Below are 16,320 nucleotides of genomic sequence, written 5' to 3'. Positions count from 1 at the left end.
TGAAAAATAATGAATTCTCGGGGGCAGCAGTTGGCCCGCGGGCTGCAAGTTTGAGACCCCTGGTTTAAACTAAAAAGGGCTTCCAGGAGCGCTTATACGTCATTGCAAACAACTATGATAATAATAATAACGAATTAGGGTGAGCAATACATTTTTGAATACCAAGGCCAAGCATATTCTTTGTTGCAAGCAAATGAATTATGATATTAAATAAAAATCAAAAGTATTGTTTTGAATATGGATAAAAAAATAAACATCCTTCATTGGTACCAAGAAATGAAATGATGCCAACTCTTTGTCCAACCCAAGAACACATTCAAATTCAGTCAAAGATTATACTAAATGTAGCAAATGTATGATAAATAATAATGATGTGCACATAAATCCTATATTAGTGTGTTATCAGCAATATATCAACTTGGCTCCTTTTCCTGACAGGCTCGCTTCCAAAGTGGCTTGTGAGAAAAGCTTCCGAAGTTCTGGCGCCGAAGGTAAGTCATCGCACTTTCGAGCTTTTTCACATCATACATGTGGTCATTACATTTTTGTAGTAAAAAACTGGTGATTAACTACTTTGTACAGCATACCTGCCAGTAAAAAATATTTGACCAAGAAAGACGAAGTTTATATATGTCATGAAGTCACAGGGCTGAATTGAATATTCTTTGATTATAGCTCATGAAGAAATGAAGGAGTTATTTTCAAAGCAGTGGAATATGTCTGCAAAAAGGTGTTATCTACCCTATACTGCAATTGAGATACATTTTGGAGTCATGAGGGGTCACAGGATCAAATTAAAATTATCTTTATATTGGTCTTGAAGATTTAAACAATGAAGGGTTACCATAGTTGTAGTTTGTCAGTAAAAGGTGCCGCATGGTGATCAAGTGGTTAAGCACATCCTCCTCCCATTTTTGAGATCGAGGGTTTCCCTGTGCGTGTGTAGCTTTTCTCTGGGTACTCTAGTTTCTTCCCTCATACATGGTAGGCTGGTTGATCACTATAAATTGGTATGAGCGTGGCAATGAATGTTGTTCTTCGTCCTTGTGCTCCGTCCATAAAAAAAAGAAACAGCAGCTTTAGGACACTGCATCCTGGTCAAATGTTGTTTGCGTCGTCATTGCTATCGGTTGCACTTTACTTAGTATTTTCTTCTAAATTCTTGTGTATGTACAGGTGTTTAAAAAAATACCATTTTAATGGACAATGGTAACCATAGAAACTGTTTCTAAAGTTAGTTCTGCTGAAGAAATAACTGACAAAAGAAAAAGCTGTTGACGGTCCAGCCCGCGCAACTCGTTAGGCCAGTTTCATGCGAGCTGCTGTTGCAATAGTCTTCGCCTGGAAACGCGCATGTGTGGATTTTTGTGGATGTTAGGATGTTTAATGAGTGTGTTTATAAGTCAACATATATCGCTGACTCAGATTAGAGGTAAAATGTTGAGCCTGAACCCGACTCGTAGTTCGGGTTGAGGCGGGCCTAAAATCTCAATCATTACTTCGGGTTCGGGTCAGATCAGGCCGGATTCTCTCTCGCTGAAAACGAAATGTACCATATTTTCACGAGTATAAGGCGCACTTAAACGTCTTAAATTTTCTCCAAAATAGACAGGGCGCTTTATAATCCAGTGCGCTTTATAATCCAGTGCGCCTTGTATATGGTCCAATATTAAAATTGTTATCACGATAGGATAAAACAAATCAGTCGATAGGGTACACCAGTGCTTCTCAAATAGTGGGGCGCTTTGAAAGGTTGGTTGCCTGTCACATCAGGGATACACTCTCTCCCTCAGTTGACCCTCACCAGTTTGCTTATAGAGCAAGCAGGTCCACTGAGGACGCCATCGCCGTAGCTCTACACACAGCACTGAGCTACCTGTAGCAACAGGGGAGCTATGTGAGAATGGCTATTTTAAGAAAATTGTAATTTCTGTGATTAGAAAGCATCAGCTTCTCACCATTTCTGTTTTCAAAATGAATAATTTGATATTTTGCATTAACCAAGACAGGCACATTAGCTTCCTCATGATATTGACCATAATAATGTGCCTTTGGTTCATACATAATCTAAATAAATATCACGTGTGAAGATTTCCCCTTCAAATAACACATTTGTACTCTCTATTAACTCAGGGGACTCACGCTGCGGCTTATACACGAGAAATTTTAAAATGCAACAATTTTTAGGCAATTTTAAGGGTGCGGCTTGTATGCAAGTAAATACGGTAATCCAGACTAAATTCTTATCTTGTCCTTGCGCTAAAACCCCACATGAACTATTTAAGTCACTTTTTTTGTACCTGACATGTTGACTACTTATCTATGTTTACTACCTATTATGTTGAGTACTTATGTTGAGTACTTATGTTGAGTACTTATGTTGAGTACTTATGTTGAGTACTTATGTTGAGTACTTATGTTGAGTACTTATGTTGAGTACTTATGTTGAGTACTTATGTTGAGTACTTATTATGCGGAGTACTTATTATATTGAGTACTTATTATGTTGAGTACTCATTATTTTGAGTACTCATTATGTTGAGTACTCATTATGTTGAGTACTCAATTAATGCATATTATTGATTGCTTATTTGTGTACCTGCTCAAACTGAGCAACGGACCAGAGTTGGCCCGTGTGCTGTAGTTTGGCCACCACTGTCCTAATCAATGGATCAACCATCAAACAGATTCATTTGTTTATTCGATTCTAGTGAGTAGTGTTGCTCTTCCTGATCATAGTACAGTAACCGCTCGAACATCGCAGATAATGGAGATCATGAAGTAGTATCACCCTTATTATTACTTCCATTCTTCATGTTTTTGCGCCTATACAGAAATACTACACAAGTAAAATTATCAATAAGTGTATTTATTAAATATTACAGCTATAAGCATATAAAATACTGCAATGTATTAACACCTAAATATATTCTATAACCTAAATAAACTTCACGCCATATTGAAAATTTCTTGCGATTTGTCAAAGTACTAAGACCATATTCTTCATCTTTATTGGCGTCATTGTTTTAGTGTAAATTTAACTTCCAGAACGCTCCTCCACGCCATCTTGCGTCAATTACTTCCAGGGAGCTCTATTTTCGGATAAGAGCTATGGTGTCTGCCTGCTGCCCAGATTTAAATGGAAACTCAACTTCCTCTCAGCTCCTCTGTGGCATCCAGCCATATCAGCCGCGCCAAGGGCTCTATTTTCGAGCAAGGGCGATGGTGTCCGCCCTAACCTCATTTTGAAACATTTATGGGAAATGCCACCATCAGCTCCACAAGCACAAGGACCCCGCAGTCTGCTGAGCGAGCTCTATTTTCGGTTAAGGAACACGTCATCCGCCAAAATGTCACCCAGGGCTCGGATAAAAAAAAAAAAAAATCTACCTTGCTATGGCTCTCTGCCGTCTATTTCGCCGAACAATGTCTATTTTCAAATAAGCACCAAGGCTTCCGCCGTAAGGTTGCACAGGGCTCCTTTGCCGACCAGAAAGCTCTATTTTCGGATAAAAATGACGCTGGCCACCATTTTTTTTCTCGGTGTTGAGTTGAGTGACAGTCCCAACATCCGCCATTCTCTTGGTGGCATGCGGAAGACATGTCTCTGTCTTCCGCTTGCCACTGTCCGAGTTTCAGCGTGAACTTTGACATTTTTATGAACTTATTTCTCTATACTTAATATAAAAAATGCAATGTACTGAAGACGCAAATGTTGAAGCGGCAAAGTGGTGAAAGATCACAGTAATATTATTTTACTCCACATGCAGGTGCTGAAGGATGTGCACATGGCAGGTCAAAAGTACCACGATTGGAAGGCTAAAGTTGAAAACCACCCTGAGTATAAGCCCTGGCTCTTCCCCGCACAGTGCTCTTTGCCCCGGATTGACCCGTCCATACTGGCCATCCAGCGGTGCGACTCACTGGAGAACGTGGACGAAAGCGGTGCACAGGAACAAAACGCCGAATCTCAGGAATAACGCATTTACACGTTTTCCCAATCCCCTCACGGTGTACTTCACCTGTCGGGCTTTGTTGCTGCACTGCAATTTTTTTTTTCTGCATGACGTGGTTGTTTGAAGATAATGATGTGGTTTTACCTTTGGTAGCTTCTTTACAGTGCTGTACGATATGACGATTTATATCGCCAAAACTTTCTAGCAATGCTTTATCAACTTATCATTATGAATAGAGCGGTTCCTACAATCTACATACAGGGAGTCATTGGCCTGCGATGTTCTACGAAGTAGACTTGATGACGCCTAAGCCTCATCTGCCATTCAGTTCAGTTTTCAAAGTTTTTACTCACTTATAAAGCTTAGTGCTTGTCTGTTGATTGAGTATCTTTGCCTTTTTCACCCTCTTTTTTCACATCATGGCCCCAAAAGCTGCAACTCCAGTCAAAAGAATAACAAATACCTTGGAAACTAACAATTTCAATTCCCCGAAAATGCTAGATGGGGGCTGATTTGGAATATCAAGACTGATTTGATCACCAGCATAGGAACAGAACTCCGTTATGACCTTAGAACTCCCTGTATTTAAAATAGCAACCCATACAGAAACAATTATTTTCAACACCAATAAAATATTCTTAATGTGTTACTAACATAATATACAGCAATCTGAGAAGTCTAAACTACAAAAATATATATATCCTTTCATTTGAGCAAACGTGTAATTTGTTTACTTTGGATAGTTTTAGCTTACAGCGCTACTAAATACAATTTCAATGTGTCAGGTCAAATATAATTTGTCGTAACTTTTCACTGACTAAAATGTATTGTATCGTGCGATATCAACAGTGGGGTATAAAATAGCCCACATGCCCATAAGATATTTTCCATATCACACAGCACTTCCTTGGCATGCAATATTGGTAGATTTGTGCTATGAAATTACTGTAAATGTTTTTTTTCTACATGATTTAATTGTGTTACCTGATTGATATGTATTTATTTGACAATGATCAAGGAAGAGTCTGAAATGAAGCGTGCTGGCGGACAGATTTTTCTTATGTTGAGCTGGAGGAAAAAAATATTAAAACGAGCAAGGTTGACTTTTGTTTTGCTCCATATGTTTTCAATTTAAAAAGTGACTGTCATCTACCATATTTTATGCACTGTAAGTCACAGCTTTTTTTAGTAGCTTGGCCGGGGGTGCGACTTCAACTCCAGTGCAACTTGTGTGACATAATTCACACAATACATATCATTCCACCTTTTATTTTTACACTGAAACTTGTGAGGCACTGAGTGCGGACAGCAGCAACATTAAAATATATTGTAAACTTGACAAATGAGTGACCAGTTTTGTCATTTTTTAATCATTTATTTGGATTTCAAAAACAACATGGCTACTGTCTGCTGTGAACAACATCAAAAACTTGAAAAATATCCGCCCAATAAAATTTCTGTTGTCCCTTCCAAGGTGCTTTCACGAACAGTATGGAAACACCTCAACAGTAGGACCCAATTTGTTAAAATATCTTAGAACAGGCATGGCAAACAAGTTAGACACAGAGCAAAAACTGAGTTAAAGACCCAGACCCATGGAGGTGAGTGACGGTCCCTTGTGGCAGAAGCAGCAGAAAAAAAATAAAATGTGCCAAATTATTTTTTAAACACAATTCATCATTTGTTTTGTTACGATCGGGGATGGAGGACCCCAAAGCAGGCAAGGGTGCGAGTCAGGTTCTTTCAAATCTTTTTTTAGGATCGTCCGCGAGGCAGGCAAGCACACGAGGGGATAGCGGTGGTGGGTCGTTAGCCGTAGCAGGAAGGTAGGTTGCTGTGGAGTCCGTGTGGACAGTACGCGGTAGGAGGCGAAGTCTTAATCCGTGGTCATAGTGCGTCGTCCGTTAACCGTGGTAACGGGGTAGAGCGTGGTCAGAATCAGTAAACATTTGAGACGATCCAGCACCATGGTCATGTTCCTGGTGGCCTTAAATACTTCTTGCTGGCTAATGACTCGCACCAGGCATCACTTGAGTCATTAGGAGTTGGACCAGTGAAAGAGTGACAGGCGCATCCAGCCACCAGTTTAGTCTGGGGCTTGACAGTTAAAAGTGCTTTCGGCGGCTAAAATGCGGAACTCCACAGAATATTCAGCGGGCATGAGTTGTGCTTGTATGGACCTGAGGGTTTGAGTTATGTCCGTTACCTCAGTCAAGAGAAAATGTTTAGCTCGGGTGTGCTCGTCTATGACTTCCGCAGGTTAGTGGGTGGGGGCTTTGTCTGAGCCCGCGGGGTCCATTCTGGCCGGATTGTGCTCTTACGATCGGGGATGGAGGACCCCAAAGCAGGCAAGGGTGCGACTCGGTATCAATCATATATTCATACGCATACGCGTACCCATATGCATTCACATAGGCATACACCTGCAGCTGCTTTGAAATGGCTCCTAGTGACTTTCCTGACTAGTTCAAGTCAAGGATTTGCTTTTTTCAGATTCATGCTGAGCTCCTTTGACTTTCCCATTGTAGCATTTGTGGGCATTTGCATCCTATGAACCCTATTAAAATGGCCTCAGAGTAGTCATTAGATGCAATCACTCACAAGAAGTTAAGAGGCCATGGTAAGAAGCTCATTTCATTGACACAACTTTCTTAGTCACCAAAATTGTTGATTTGATTACTTTTTCTGTTAACCCATAATAAAATCATAAAGAATCAGACTTCATGAATGTTTTTTGTGACAAAGAAGTATATGTTCCAATCACTCTATCAGAAAAAAAATCATTTGTAGAAATAAATTAAAAGTCAAGAGAGCCATGACATTATGTTATTCACAAGTGTATTTAAACTTTTGACCACAACTTTGAGCCTAATACGGTCAATATGTCAATTTACTTGTATCTCAAATCAATCTTTCCCATTTAAAATAACTAAATACAAAATAATTACACATGATCATTCATAAATATTGGCAAAAATGGTAGTAATTTACAACTAGACATTGGCCGATTTAAATTGATGTTAAAAAAAAAAATCTGTTCATTTTATCTGATCGGCTGTCATTGACAGCGCTAGACTTTCATAGCAATTTACATGATTTGGACGTCCAACAGTCAATAACAGTCGTAGAGATTTTGTAGTGCTAATTGTCTTCTATTATAATTTCATGAATTTCAACATACCATACTTGTTACTATATTAGCACTATATTTTTGTACTATATCAAGGATGTTGTATATTGCTCATGTTTTACCAGGAAAAAAAAAATCCTGAATTTAGATCATACATTTAAAGCAATGCTTTTGATATCACAATATTATCGAGCATATCATCAGAATCTAATATCGGCTAGTGCCAATTTAAAATACTTCAAAACTGCATTAGGCACAACGCACTTGGTATATTAAGTTCTTTCACAGAAAGGTCCTGCCGTCTTCAAATCTGTGCGATTTACTTTCATATTTACATTCCTCCAGACTTATCTCTCCATTAAGTATTAGACATTTCCTCATATATTAGTTTAAAAATACAAACTTAAAAGATAAGTATTGCTACAGATAAATTTGAGACGGCAAGAACATTGACAGGAATAAAATGTGCGATCCACTCGACCTGGAATTGGATGTTTATCGCCGTCTCTCTGCTGCCAACTAGTGAACGGTCCTCTCCTTCTGCCTCTGGTAATCTGAACAGAACATCGTTATGGATGTATTTTTATTAGTTTATACATGTGATATTGACAACTGTTTTTGTTGGGGGTTTTTTGTATCGTTTTGAAAAACCTACTGTAAGGGAAGAAGCGGACCCTCATCAGGATTTCACGGGCAGTCTTGAGGATTTCCACGGCCTGAAGAAGAATAAATATTCAAGATGTATGGAGCTGAATCAAGGAAATAAAAGTAATCAATGGAAAAACTAATGTTTGAAACCTAAATTATAAGGTTTGTTCTTGATTTTTATTAAACATAAATTTGAAAAAATATTTTCACTTTCAGAACTTATTTTTTCTGTTTCTCAATGCAGTAATCCTTTGAATTTCATGGACAATGTCGGCCAGACATATGGCCACAATAATCGGAAAACCGGAAAGTAGGATCACCGCTTTACCCTATTTTCTTTTTTTTTTTATTTTCGCACCTCTATAAAATAGAAGTACACAATTACCAAGAAGGGCATTTCCTAAATGTTAGTTATGTCGAAATATAACCTATATATTTAGAAAATGTGAATACTTGTAAGTAATGTACTCAAAGCAAAAATAGTTAATCTCTGCTAAATTTAAATAAAAATTAAAAAAACTTTAGCCCAAGTCTTTTTTTGGTAAGATTTGAACATCGATGGAATCTTCAGGAGGAGCAATAGGGGAAGTTTTCAGGAAGAGCTTTGGCAAGAGGTTTTTGGCGCACAAGGACGATGTTGATGGGGAGTTATGAATGGTGTTTCTTTTTCGGTATGAATACGCTTTTGTCATCAATATCTTTGACACTTTGTTTCAAACTGTGAGCTAAATTTTAAAGATTCTTACAGATTTCTCAAAATACTTGGACCACGTTCAACTTCATTGTCGTGATTGTTTTGAGGGAAATTAAACTTTTACTTCACACTGCGTTCGCATTTTTTTTTATATTTCCAGAGCTGCCAACTTCTCCGGAATTTCTGGAGTTTACTCCTGACAATAAACGCAAACTCCTGGACTCCTGACAACCACCTTGCACTCCGGAAATCTAAAATATTGCAACTTAAAAAATTGTAAGCAAAATTTAGCTTGGCAATCGATTCGGAAACGATTGCATAGGAATTAACAATTTTGTTTTTTTCATAAGGGAAGTTTGTATTATTAAGGATGACTAAACCAGCAGTCGGTTTTGAAACAAATCCTATCATTTCCGGGGTTGTCCTAAAGCAGGGGCAGCTTTTTTTCCGGCCGCCGAGAGCCCTATTCCAGTCTGTTTTCCATATCTCCCTCCTCTATCACACCTGAATCAAAACTTATCAATTTATCAGCAAGCTGTCTAGAAGATTGATACTGATCCAGATTATTTGATTCAGGTGCGTTTGTGGAAGGAGATATGGAAAACAGACCGGACAGATAGGGGCTCTCGATGATCAGACTTGGCCACCCCTGTTCAAAAGGAACAAACGGGAAATCGATGGTAATTTGGATGAAACTTGTGGAGTATAGAATGTATTATAGTCACTAGGATAGAATTTTGCAGAGCCTAGTGGAAAAGTTCTATTATGACAAATTTTAGGTCATCTATCACGACACTCCAATTTCTTTGTCTACTTCTTCCCGCCTCAAGTTTGTACCTAGGTCACATGACCGTTTGTTAATAAAACCAGCTCAACTGTTGGAGGTATGTAGGGATTCGAACTGGTCACGCTGGGGGATGGACTCATTTCCCAGAGCTGGCTATCCCGACCCCTCCCTCAGCTGAAGTCTTTGAAAATCTCATCAAGCCGACTCTGCGTGTGCTACCTCTGATCCGAAGTTATTGAATGTATATGGTTCTAAACCTGACAAAATTTATAAGAAGAAACCCAGACACTCGCAGAAGTTTTTTTTTCGTATTCAATTAAATGTCCCATGTTGAAGCCATCTCCATAAGGACTGATATGTGCACATTGCAAAACATGCAAGTGCGACTTCAGCGTGGCACATGGTAGAATTAGTGACTGTAAAATGCACGTAGAAGGACCCAACCACAAAGATTGACTTATTTTCATTGTCGTATTTTTTTCAATAGTTTCAAGTTTTTTTTTTTTTTTTTGATAGTTTTATTCTGCGCAAATCTCATTCACTCCTGATGCAAACCTAAAATTCTGGTAATGGAACAAGGTTACTTCTGAAATGGGGTCGACGGAGGTTGGGAGCTCTGCATTTCAGACAGACTGTTTCTTTCAATAAAGGTCAAATAAGGTTTGAAACCAAAAAAAGAAAAACATTTCAAACCGAAAAACGATACATTGAAATTGAACAGGTTTAGCATGATGGCCTCACAGTTCTAGGGTCCTGGGCACAAATCCAGGTTAATCCACCCATAGGGGTTTTGCATGTTCTTCTCGGGCCTGCGTGGGTTTTCTGCAGGTACTTCATTACATAGGTATGAGTGGGAGCATGAATGTTTATCCGTTTACTTGTGCCTTGCGATTGGCTGGCCACCAATTGATGATCTCCCTTGCCTTGTGCCTGAAGTCAGCTGGGATAGGTTCCAGCACCCCGAAACATTTGTGAGGATAAAGTGGTTAAGATAATGAATGAATGAACAACTACACTCCAAAAGTGAAAATATTATTTTCGTGAATTTTATGTTTCCATAAATATCAAGAGTAAGAATAATTATTATTGCATTCAATACTTCTGGCTTTGATTTAGCTCCATGACGACGTATTCGAAACAGCAAACATATGCGACTTACTCTGGAATGTTCTATGTCTTGGAAGTCCACCTCGTTAACGGAAAGAACTTGGTCTCCTTCCTGGAGTCCTGCTCGCTGGGCGTCAGAGTTCGGAACCACCTGCAAACACAAATTGAAAATACTGCTGTGCATATATTAATTTAACTCTCTCCCTCTCATTGACAAGAATGGATGTCCAATTCACGGCCTCAGTGTCTTGCAAATATGAAACAAGAAGCACCTGACAGCAATCCATTGATTGCACTTCTAAGATACCAGATTGGTGGAAAGGTTTCCCCTTTTAGGATGTAACGAAAACCTGCACCCAATGCAGCCCTTTCTGTAATAGTTTAGGGAGCCCCGAATCAAATTATGCCGTACAAAGGGTTAATGTCAGAGTGCTCTAAGTAACACGTGCTTACGGCCGTCCACCTTAGATATGAAGATTCCCAGTTGCGAGGCTTTGCCGCCACGGATGTTGAAGCCCAGTTGAGCTCCAGGGGGTTTCTTTAAGACCACCGTGCGAGGCAAGAACTGGGTCAACTCGTTGTTGTAGTCAGGGTGGCGAATCCGCTAAAACGGTTCAACACCAAATATGACACCAGATGGTGTGATTTATTGTCAAAACACAATGGCTTGCCTCTTGAGGAGGAATCCATGCTGGTGGGTTCTCGTAAGAGGGCAGGAAGACAACTGGGAGCTGGTAGTCGTCATAAGGAATCTTCTGATCCATTGTAACTGAACTATGAGAAAACGTGAGAATACAATAAATGTCACCAACAATACAATATTTCCCTCCCCTCTTTTGTTAGCAAAATATTTAATTTGGAATTAATAGGCCCACGCGACATATTTGCATTAAACTAGTTATATAGATGATGAAAATACACAAATCAGACTTTCACTTCGCAACGTCGGCGAGGTTAAATAAGCCTCACCCTAAAACCTGTCGTTTTATAGCCTTTTGGTTAGAGTGTGACACGAAGGAAAATAAATATCTTTCTCAGTTCATTTGTAAACAAGATGACAACTCTTGCTAAAATTAGCTTGGCGGCTAGTCGCCGGTGGGAAGGAACAGGAAAAGACACGTCTTTATCAAGGTATAACGCCTGTACGCATGTAGATCTTTAAAAGACGCATATTCCAATCGTTTAGCATTAGCAAAAGCGCTAAAAGTATCGTAATTTAGTATATACATACTCACCGAAGGCCTTTCTGAAGCGACAACGGAACGGTCACTTGTTCCTTTTGCTTTCCTTACTGTATATGCGAATATCATTCTTTCTATCGCCGTCCTTCGGTTGAAGGGAGTACTGCATCAACTTCAGCCGCACTTGATACATTCCTCCTTTTTTGTACTTAATATTTTTTTCTGATTGTTTTTCTCTGTGTATATATATATATATATATATATATATATATATATATATATATATATATATATATATATATATATATATATATATATATATATATATATATATATATATATATATATATATATATATATATATATATATATATATATATATATATATATATATATATATATATATATATATATATATATATATATATATATATATATATATATATATATATATATATATATATATATATATATATATATATATATATATATATATATAAAAGCAGAGAGCCACCCAAGTTCAAATGAATCATTCAAATTAATAGCAATGAATCTATATATAAAAGCAGAGAGCCACCCAAGTTCAAATGAATCATTCAAATTAATAGCAATGAATCTGTACAAAAAAAATATTACCAAAAACTCTCTAAAACTAAAATGGAAATCAAGTACATTTCCAAAAGGAGTTTAATGATGCAACTCCAATTTTTTTGGACAATAGAATTCCAAAATGAACCCAAACAAGCGAGTTCAGATCTCTATCTCATGAAAAGGTAAACACCTGAATAAATCTCATCTATTTCCTGTCCCAAATCATGTCGAGCTTGTTTTCAAAGTTTCGCCTGGCTCCCGCTGTTCTCGAAAAACTAAAACACCATTGTGCTCACTCAAAGCTCCTCTATTGTAAATTCAGTCAGTGGCTGTATTGATTCAGTGGATTTCCTTACTTTATTCTGTGTATTAATAACATTCAATCACATGCAAATACATTTCCTAGTATTGTCATTACGGTGAGACTGTTGACACAGCTGTTCTTCCACCATTTATTTCATCATTTGTTTAATCAATCAGTTAATCTTCTTCAGGAGAAAGGCAATCAGCCGTAGTGCTCGTCACTTGTTTATTATAATTTTTTTGCATTCACGATTCACTTATATCAGGGGTAGGGAAGCTATGGCCCCGGGCCATATGTGGCTCTTTTGATGGGAGTATATGGCTCTTCGCGAACCTGCATGGTAAAATATGGGAACCGCTGGTGTGAGAACTAAGTCCCGGATGCACCAATGGGAGCGTCACGCCGGCACTGTGGCGCCGAAACTATCTCTAACGCCTTTTAAATCATAATTTTTCTTCATTAGACTCTTCTCCATGCATCATCTCATTGATATTCATTGATTAGCAACAGTGAAATAATGTTCTCAAAAGATTTCCGACTTTTTTTTACCTTCAAAGTGGTGAAATTAATAAGAAATGCTCACATTTTTAAGTATTTTTACCTTTACATTCTGAGTATGGCTCTCAAGGAATAATGTTTGAAAGTATGAATTGCTTATGGCTTACTTCGTCAAAAAGGTTCCCGACCCCTGACTTATATGAATTAATAGCAATTCAATGTATTTTTTTTCATTACTTAATTTTATTTAAGATTATTCATGTGTATGTTTTATTTCTAAAAAATACATTTGCCATTTGATGGTGTAGGGAAGGCGTCAGAAACCTTTTTGATAGGGAGAGCCATAAGCAAATCATATTTTACAATATTATTCCTTGAGCGTTATACTCAGAATTTAAAAGCAAAGATATTTATATGAAATTTGTATACATTCTTTAGGTATTTCACCACTTTGAAAGTATAAAAATCACTGACACTGTGGCTAATCAATGAGAAAAGTCAAAGTCAAAAGCGTTTATTGTCATCATACACAGCTGCGTATAACAAAATTGGTGGGGCTACTCCACAAAGTGTGTTTTCCCAGTAAAAGCAAAATCTAAGATATTGCACATTGTAATGGCACACCCCGAAGTTATTGCACAGAAGGGATTGTGTGTCGTGCTAATGCAAGTTCAGAGTCCTGATGGCTGTGGCGGAAAAAAACTGCCCCTAAGTCTATTTGTCCGTGCTTTGTAAGACCTTTAACGTTTGCCAGAGGGGTGGTATGGGTAACAATGTTGCAGAAATGTCTGCTGAGGTAATGAAAAAATGTAGACGAGTAGATCTACGAGTACTCATATTACTATTAGGGAGTATTTCAGTCAATCTTAGCGCATTTAGTTCACATTTATAGACAGTTCTGAGTGCATTTGGGGCTATTTGAGTAGACTTGGGTCATTCATGTGTCACTTTCTACCTATTGTGGGTCACTTCTTGTTATTTCTGGAATTTGTTTAGTATTTTAGGGCACTTAACGGTCAGTTTATGTTGATTTTGGGACTCTTTCTGATCATTTTTGTGCTTTTCCCGGGTCTCTTCTTGTAATTTAAGGGTCACTTCCTTTTGATTTTGAAGCTTTTCTAGTAAACATTCTAATACTTTTTGGATCACTTTCTGTTGATTTGAGTACACGTTCTGATGATTTTGTGTCACTTCCTCCTAATTTTTTTGCCATTTACAGGTAAATTTCAGTTTATTTTTGCTATCTTTCTGTTTATTCCAGGTAGCTTTCTGTTTATCTCAGGTAACTTTCTGTTTATTTCAGGAAACGTTCTGTTTATTTCAGGAAACGTTCTGTTTATTTCAGATAACTTTGTTCATGTAATTTTCTGTTAATTTCGGGTCACTCTTTTGGTTTGGGTCTCTTTCTAATACTTTTGGGGCATCTATGGGCTCACTTCATGTTACTTTTGGAGCATTTCTATTGTTTTGTGGCACTTCAGGTTTACTTTATATGTTGATTTTCGGACTCTTTCTGATCATTCTTCCAGGTCCTTAATTGCAAATTACAGATGATCTCCTATTGATTTTGGATCATTTCCAGGACATTTTATGATGATTAAGGTCCCTTCTTGCAAATTACGTGTCACTTCCCGTCGAATTATGTTTATGTTGGGACTTTTGATGTTTATTTTTGGACATTTCCAGGTCCCTTCTTGCAAAGTACGGGTCCTTCATGTTGATTTTTGTGCAGTTCCAAGTCATTTTATGTTGATTTCGGGTCACTCTGTTGGTCTTGGGTCACTTTCTGATGATTTGTGGCATTCTATCCTTAACCTTTTGGGTTGCTTCCTTTTGATTTTGAGGCAATTTTGACCAACTTCCTGTTGGTTTGTTAGCACTTACGGATTATTTTCTGTTGACTTTTTTCTTCTTTCTGGTGATTTTAAAGCTTCCTCAGGTCATTTACGGGGTGCTCGGATGTTTGGTCGCTGGTCTTTTGGTCGCCGGTCAAATGGTGACAGAGAGTTTACTGTTGAAACCAGCTCTCAAAATTATATTCATGAGAGAGAGTTTAATATCTAAGAGAGAGTTTAATGAATAAATGTATCCAATCCAATCCAATATCTAAGTACTGTTTAATATCTGAGTACATTTGACCGGCGACCAAAAGGGACCAAATGACCGGCGACCAAACGTCCGGTCACGACTTACTTTACCCATTGGGTTACTTTCTATTAAGTTTTTGACAATTTAAGAAAGTTTATTTTTGGGGGCTGGGGCATTTTGTATTGACCAACATTGGAGAAACTGAAGTATTATCTCATCTTATTTTCTGAACCACTTTATACTCGGAATTTGGGAGGAAACCGGAGTACCCGAATAAAACCCACGTGGGCCCAGGGAGAACGTGCAAACTCCACACAGCAAGACCGACCTGGATTTGAATCCAGGTCCCCCACTGTGAGGCCAACGCACTAACCACTCAGCTGATGCGCTGCCCCAAATTTGTATTATTATATTATATTATATTCTTTTTTGGAACCATTTATCCATGCCTATGCTGTCATCCACATGGGAATGGCTGTGAACAATACACAGCGGAAGGAGCAACCCCTCAATGCCGCTAGAAATTTGAAGCTGGAAAAAAACGCTGGGAGAAGAAGCGACGCTCAGATCAACCATTCCATTATGGCAGGGGTGGCCAACCCGCGGCTCGCGAGCCGCATGCGGCTCTTTGCCCGGTTTCATGCGGCTCTTACGTCCATATCAAAGTTTGTATTTGTGTTTTATTTTTATTTGCGTGTGCGCTTCGCTTGAGTTCAATACGGTATTTTCGTCCAATGCGCATGTGCTTGGGATGAAAATACCTCAAAGTTTCCCTGTAGGAGGAAGGTCATTTGAGTAAACGTTTTTAACAGAGTGGGAGAGCTCCCGTGAACCAGAAGCGACAATGAACTGCGTCGCGCACACAAAAAGTATCCCAAAGATTGAGCGTCGGCTGAAAAAGCCCCACCCACTGCGAGGCAGACCAATGGCGAGAGTGCTCAGCCGGGAGCAGCGAATAGGAGAGCGAGGTGTACACCCACGTGGTGGGCGCGCTAGTTAAAAGCCATTCATAATAAATGACAGCTCACAAGGAGCGAATGTTGCGCAAAAATTGGCTCTGATTTTATGTCAGAAGTCCCACTAAGTAACATGCATAGTAAAAGAAAAACACTATTGTAAATTATTATATTTCTGTTTGTGGACTTGGTTGAACTGAGAGTTTGTCTGTGTGAGACAGTGCACACAATGTTCATTGTTGATAATGACTGGCCTGTGCTGTTAGTACTGTAGGAGTCAATTTATGTCATTACTATGCTGGTGTGTGACATTTACAATAAATCTGGCTGAGCAAAGGTATGTGTGTGATGTGGCTCTTTGCGGTAACGCAGTAAAAAAT

At 38.5% G+C, this 16,320-nt stretch overlaps 2 protein-coding genes across 3 annotated transcripts in view; one reads left to right on the top strand and one right to left on the bottom strand.

The window, feature by feature from the left end:
• Nucleotides 1-5,059, top strand: part of stard14 (START domain containing 14) — an 8,238-nt gene extending 3,179 nt beyond the window's left edge. Inside the window, exons 5-6 of the mRNA XM_077733091.1 lie at nt 439-491; nt 3,771-5,059. Coding sequence (XP_077589217.1) covers nt 439-491; nt 3,771-3,980 — 263 coding nt within the window. The 3' untranslated portion in view covers nt 3,981-5,059. The remainder of the gene's footprint in view (nt 1-438; nt 492-3,770) is intronic.
• A 1,721-nt stretch (nt 5,060-6,780) lies between these two features.
• Nucleotides 6,781-11,679, bottom strand: pdzd11 (PDZ domain containing 11). 2 transcript variants are annotated; one of them, XM_077733097.1, is made up of 6 exons: nt 11,554-11,679; nt 10,994-11,096; nt 10,786-10,926; nt 10,375-10,473; nt 7,742-7,802; nt 6,781-7,640 (listed from the first exon to the last, which is right to left on the bottom strand). In XM_077733097.1, the coding sequence occupies exons 2-6, from the start codon at nt 11,084-11,086 to the stop codon at nt 7,606-7,608; spliced, it is 429 nt and encodes a 142-aa protein (XP_077589223.1). In that variant the 5' UTR covers nt 11,087-11,096; nt 11,554-11,679; the 3' UTR covers nt 6,781-7,605. The 2 variants fall into 2 exon arrangements, with proteins under 2 accessions (XP_077589223.1, XP_077589224.1); XM_077733098.1 differs by having other exon boundaries at nt 11,558-11,678.
• Nucleotides 11,680-16,320: the final 4,641 nt, after the last annotated feature.

Source organism: Stigmatopora nigra, chromosome 14 (genome assembly GCF_051989575.1).
Source record: "Stigmatopora nigra isolate UIUO_SnigA chromosome 14, RoL_Snig_1.1, whole genome shotgun sequence".
In the NCBI taxonomy this organism is placed as follows: domain Eukaryota; kingdom Metazoa; phylum Chordata; class Actinopteri; order Syngnathiformes; family Syngnathidae; genus Stigmatopora; species Stigmatopora nigra.
The sequence above is the reverse complement of the archived record's forward strand: the minus strand, read 5'-3'. Positions and strand labels throughout refer to the sequence as shown.

Excerpts from the sequence above, each read along its gene's own strand:
- pdzd11 (XM_077733097.1), bottom strand. The coding sequence starts at position 11,086 with ATGGATCAGAAGATTCCTTATGACGACTACCAGCTCCCAGTTGTCTTC. Across the intron at positions 10,927-10,993 it reads CATGGATTCCTCCTCAAGAG|CGGATTCGCCACCCTGACTA; the intron begins GCAAGCCATTGT and ends GAACCGTTTTAG. Across the intron at positions 7,641-7,741 it reads GGTCCGCTTCTTCCCTTACA|ATTACCAGAGGCAGAAGGAG; the intron begins GTAGGTTTTTCA and ends TGTTCTGTTCAG.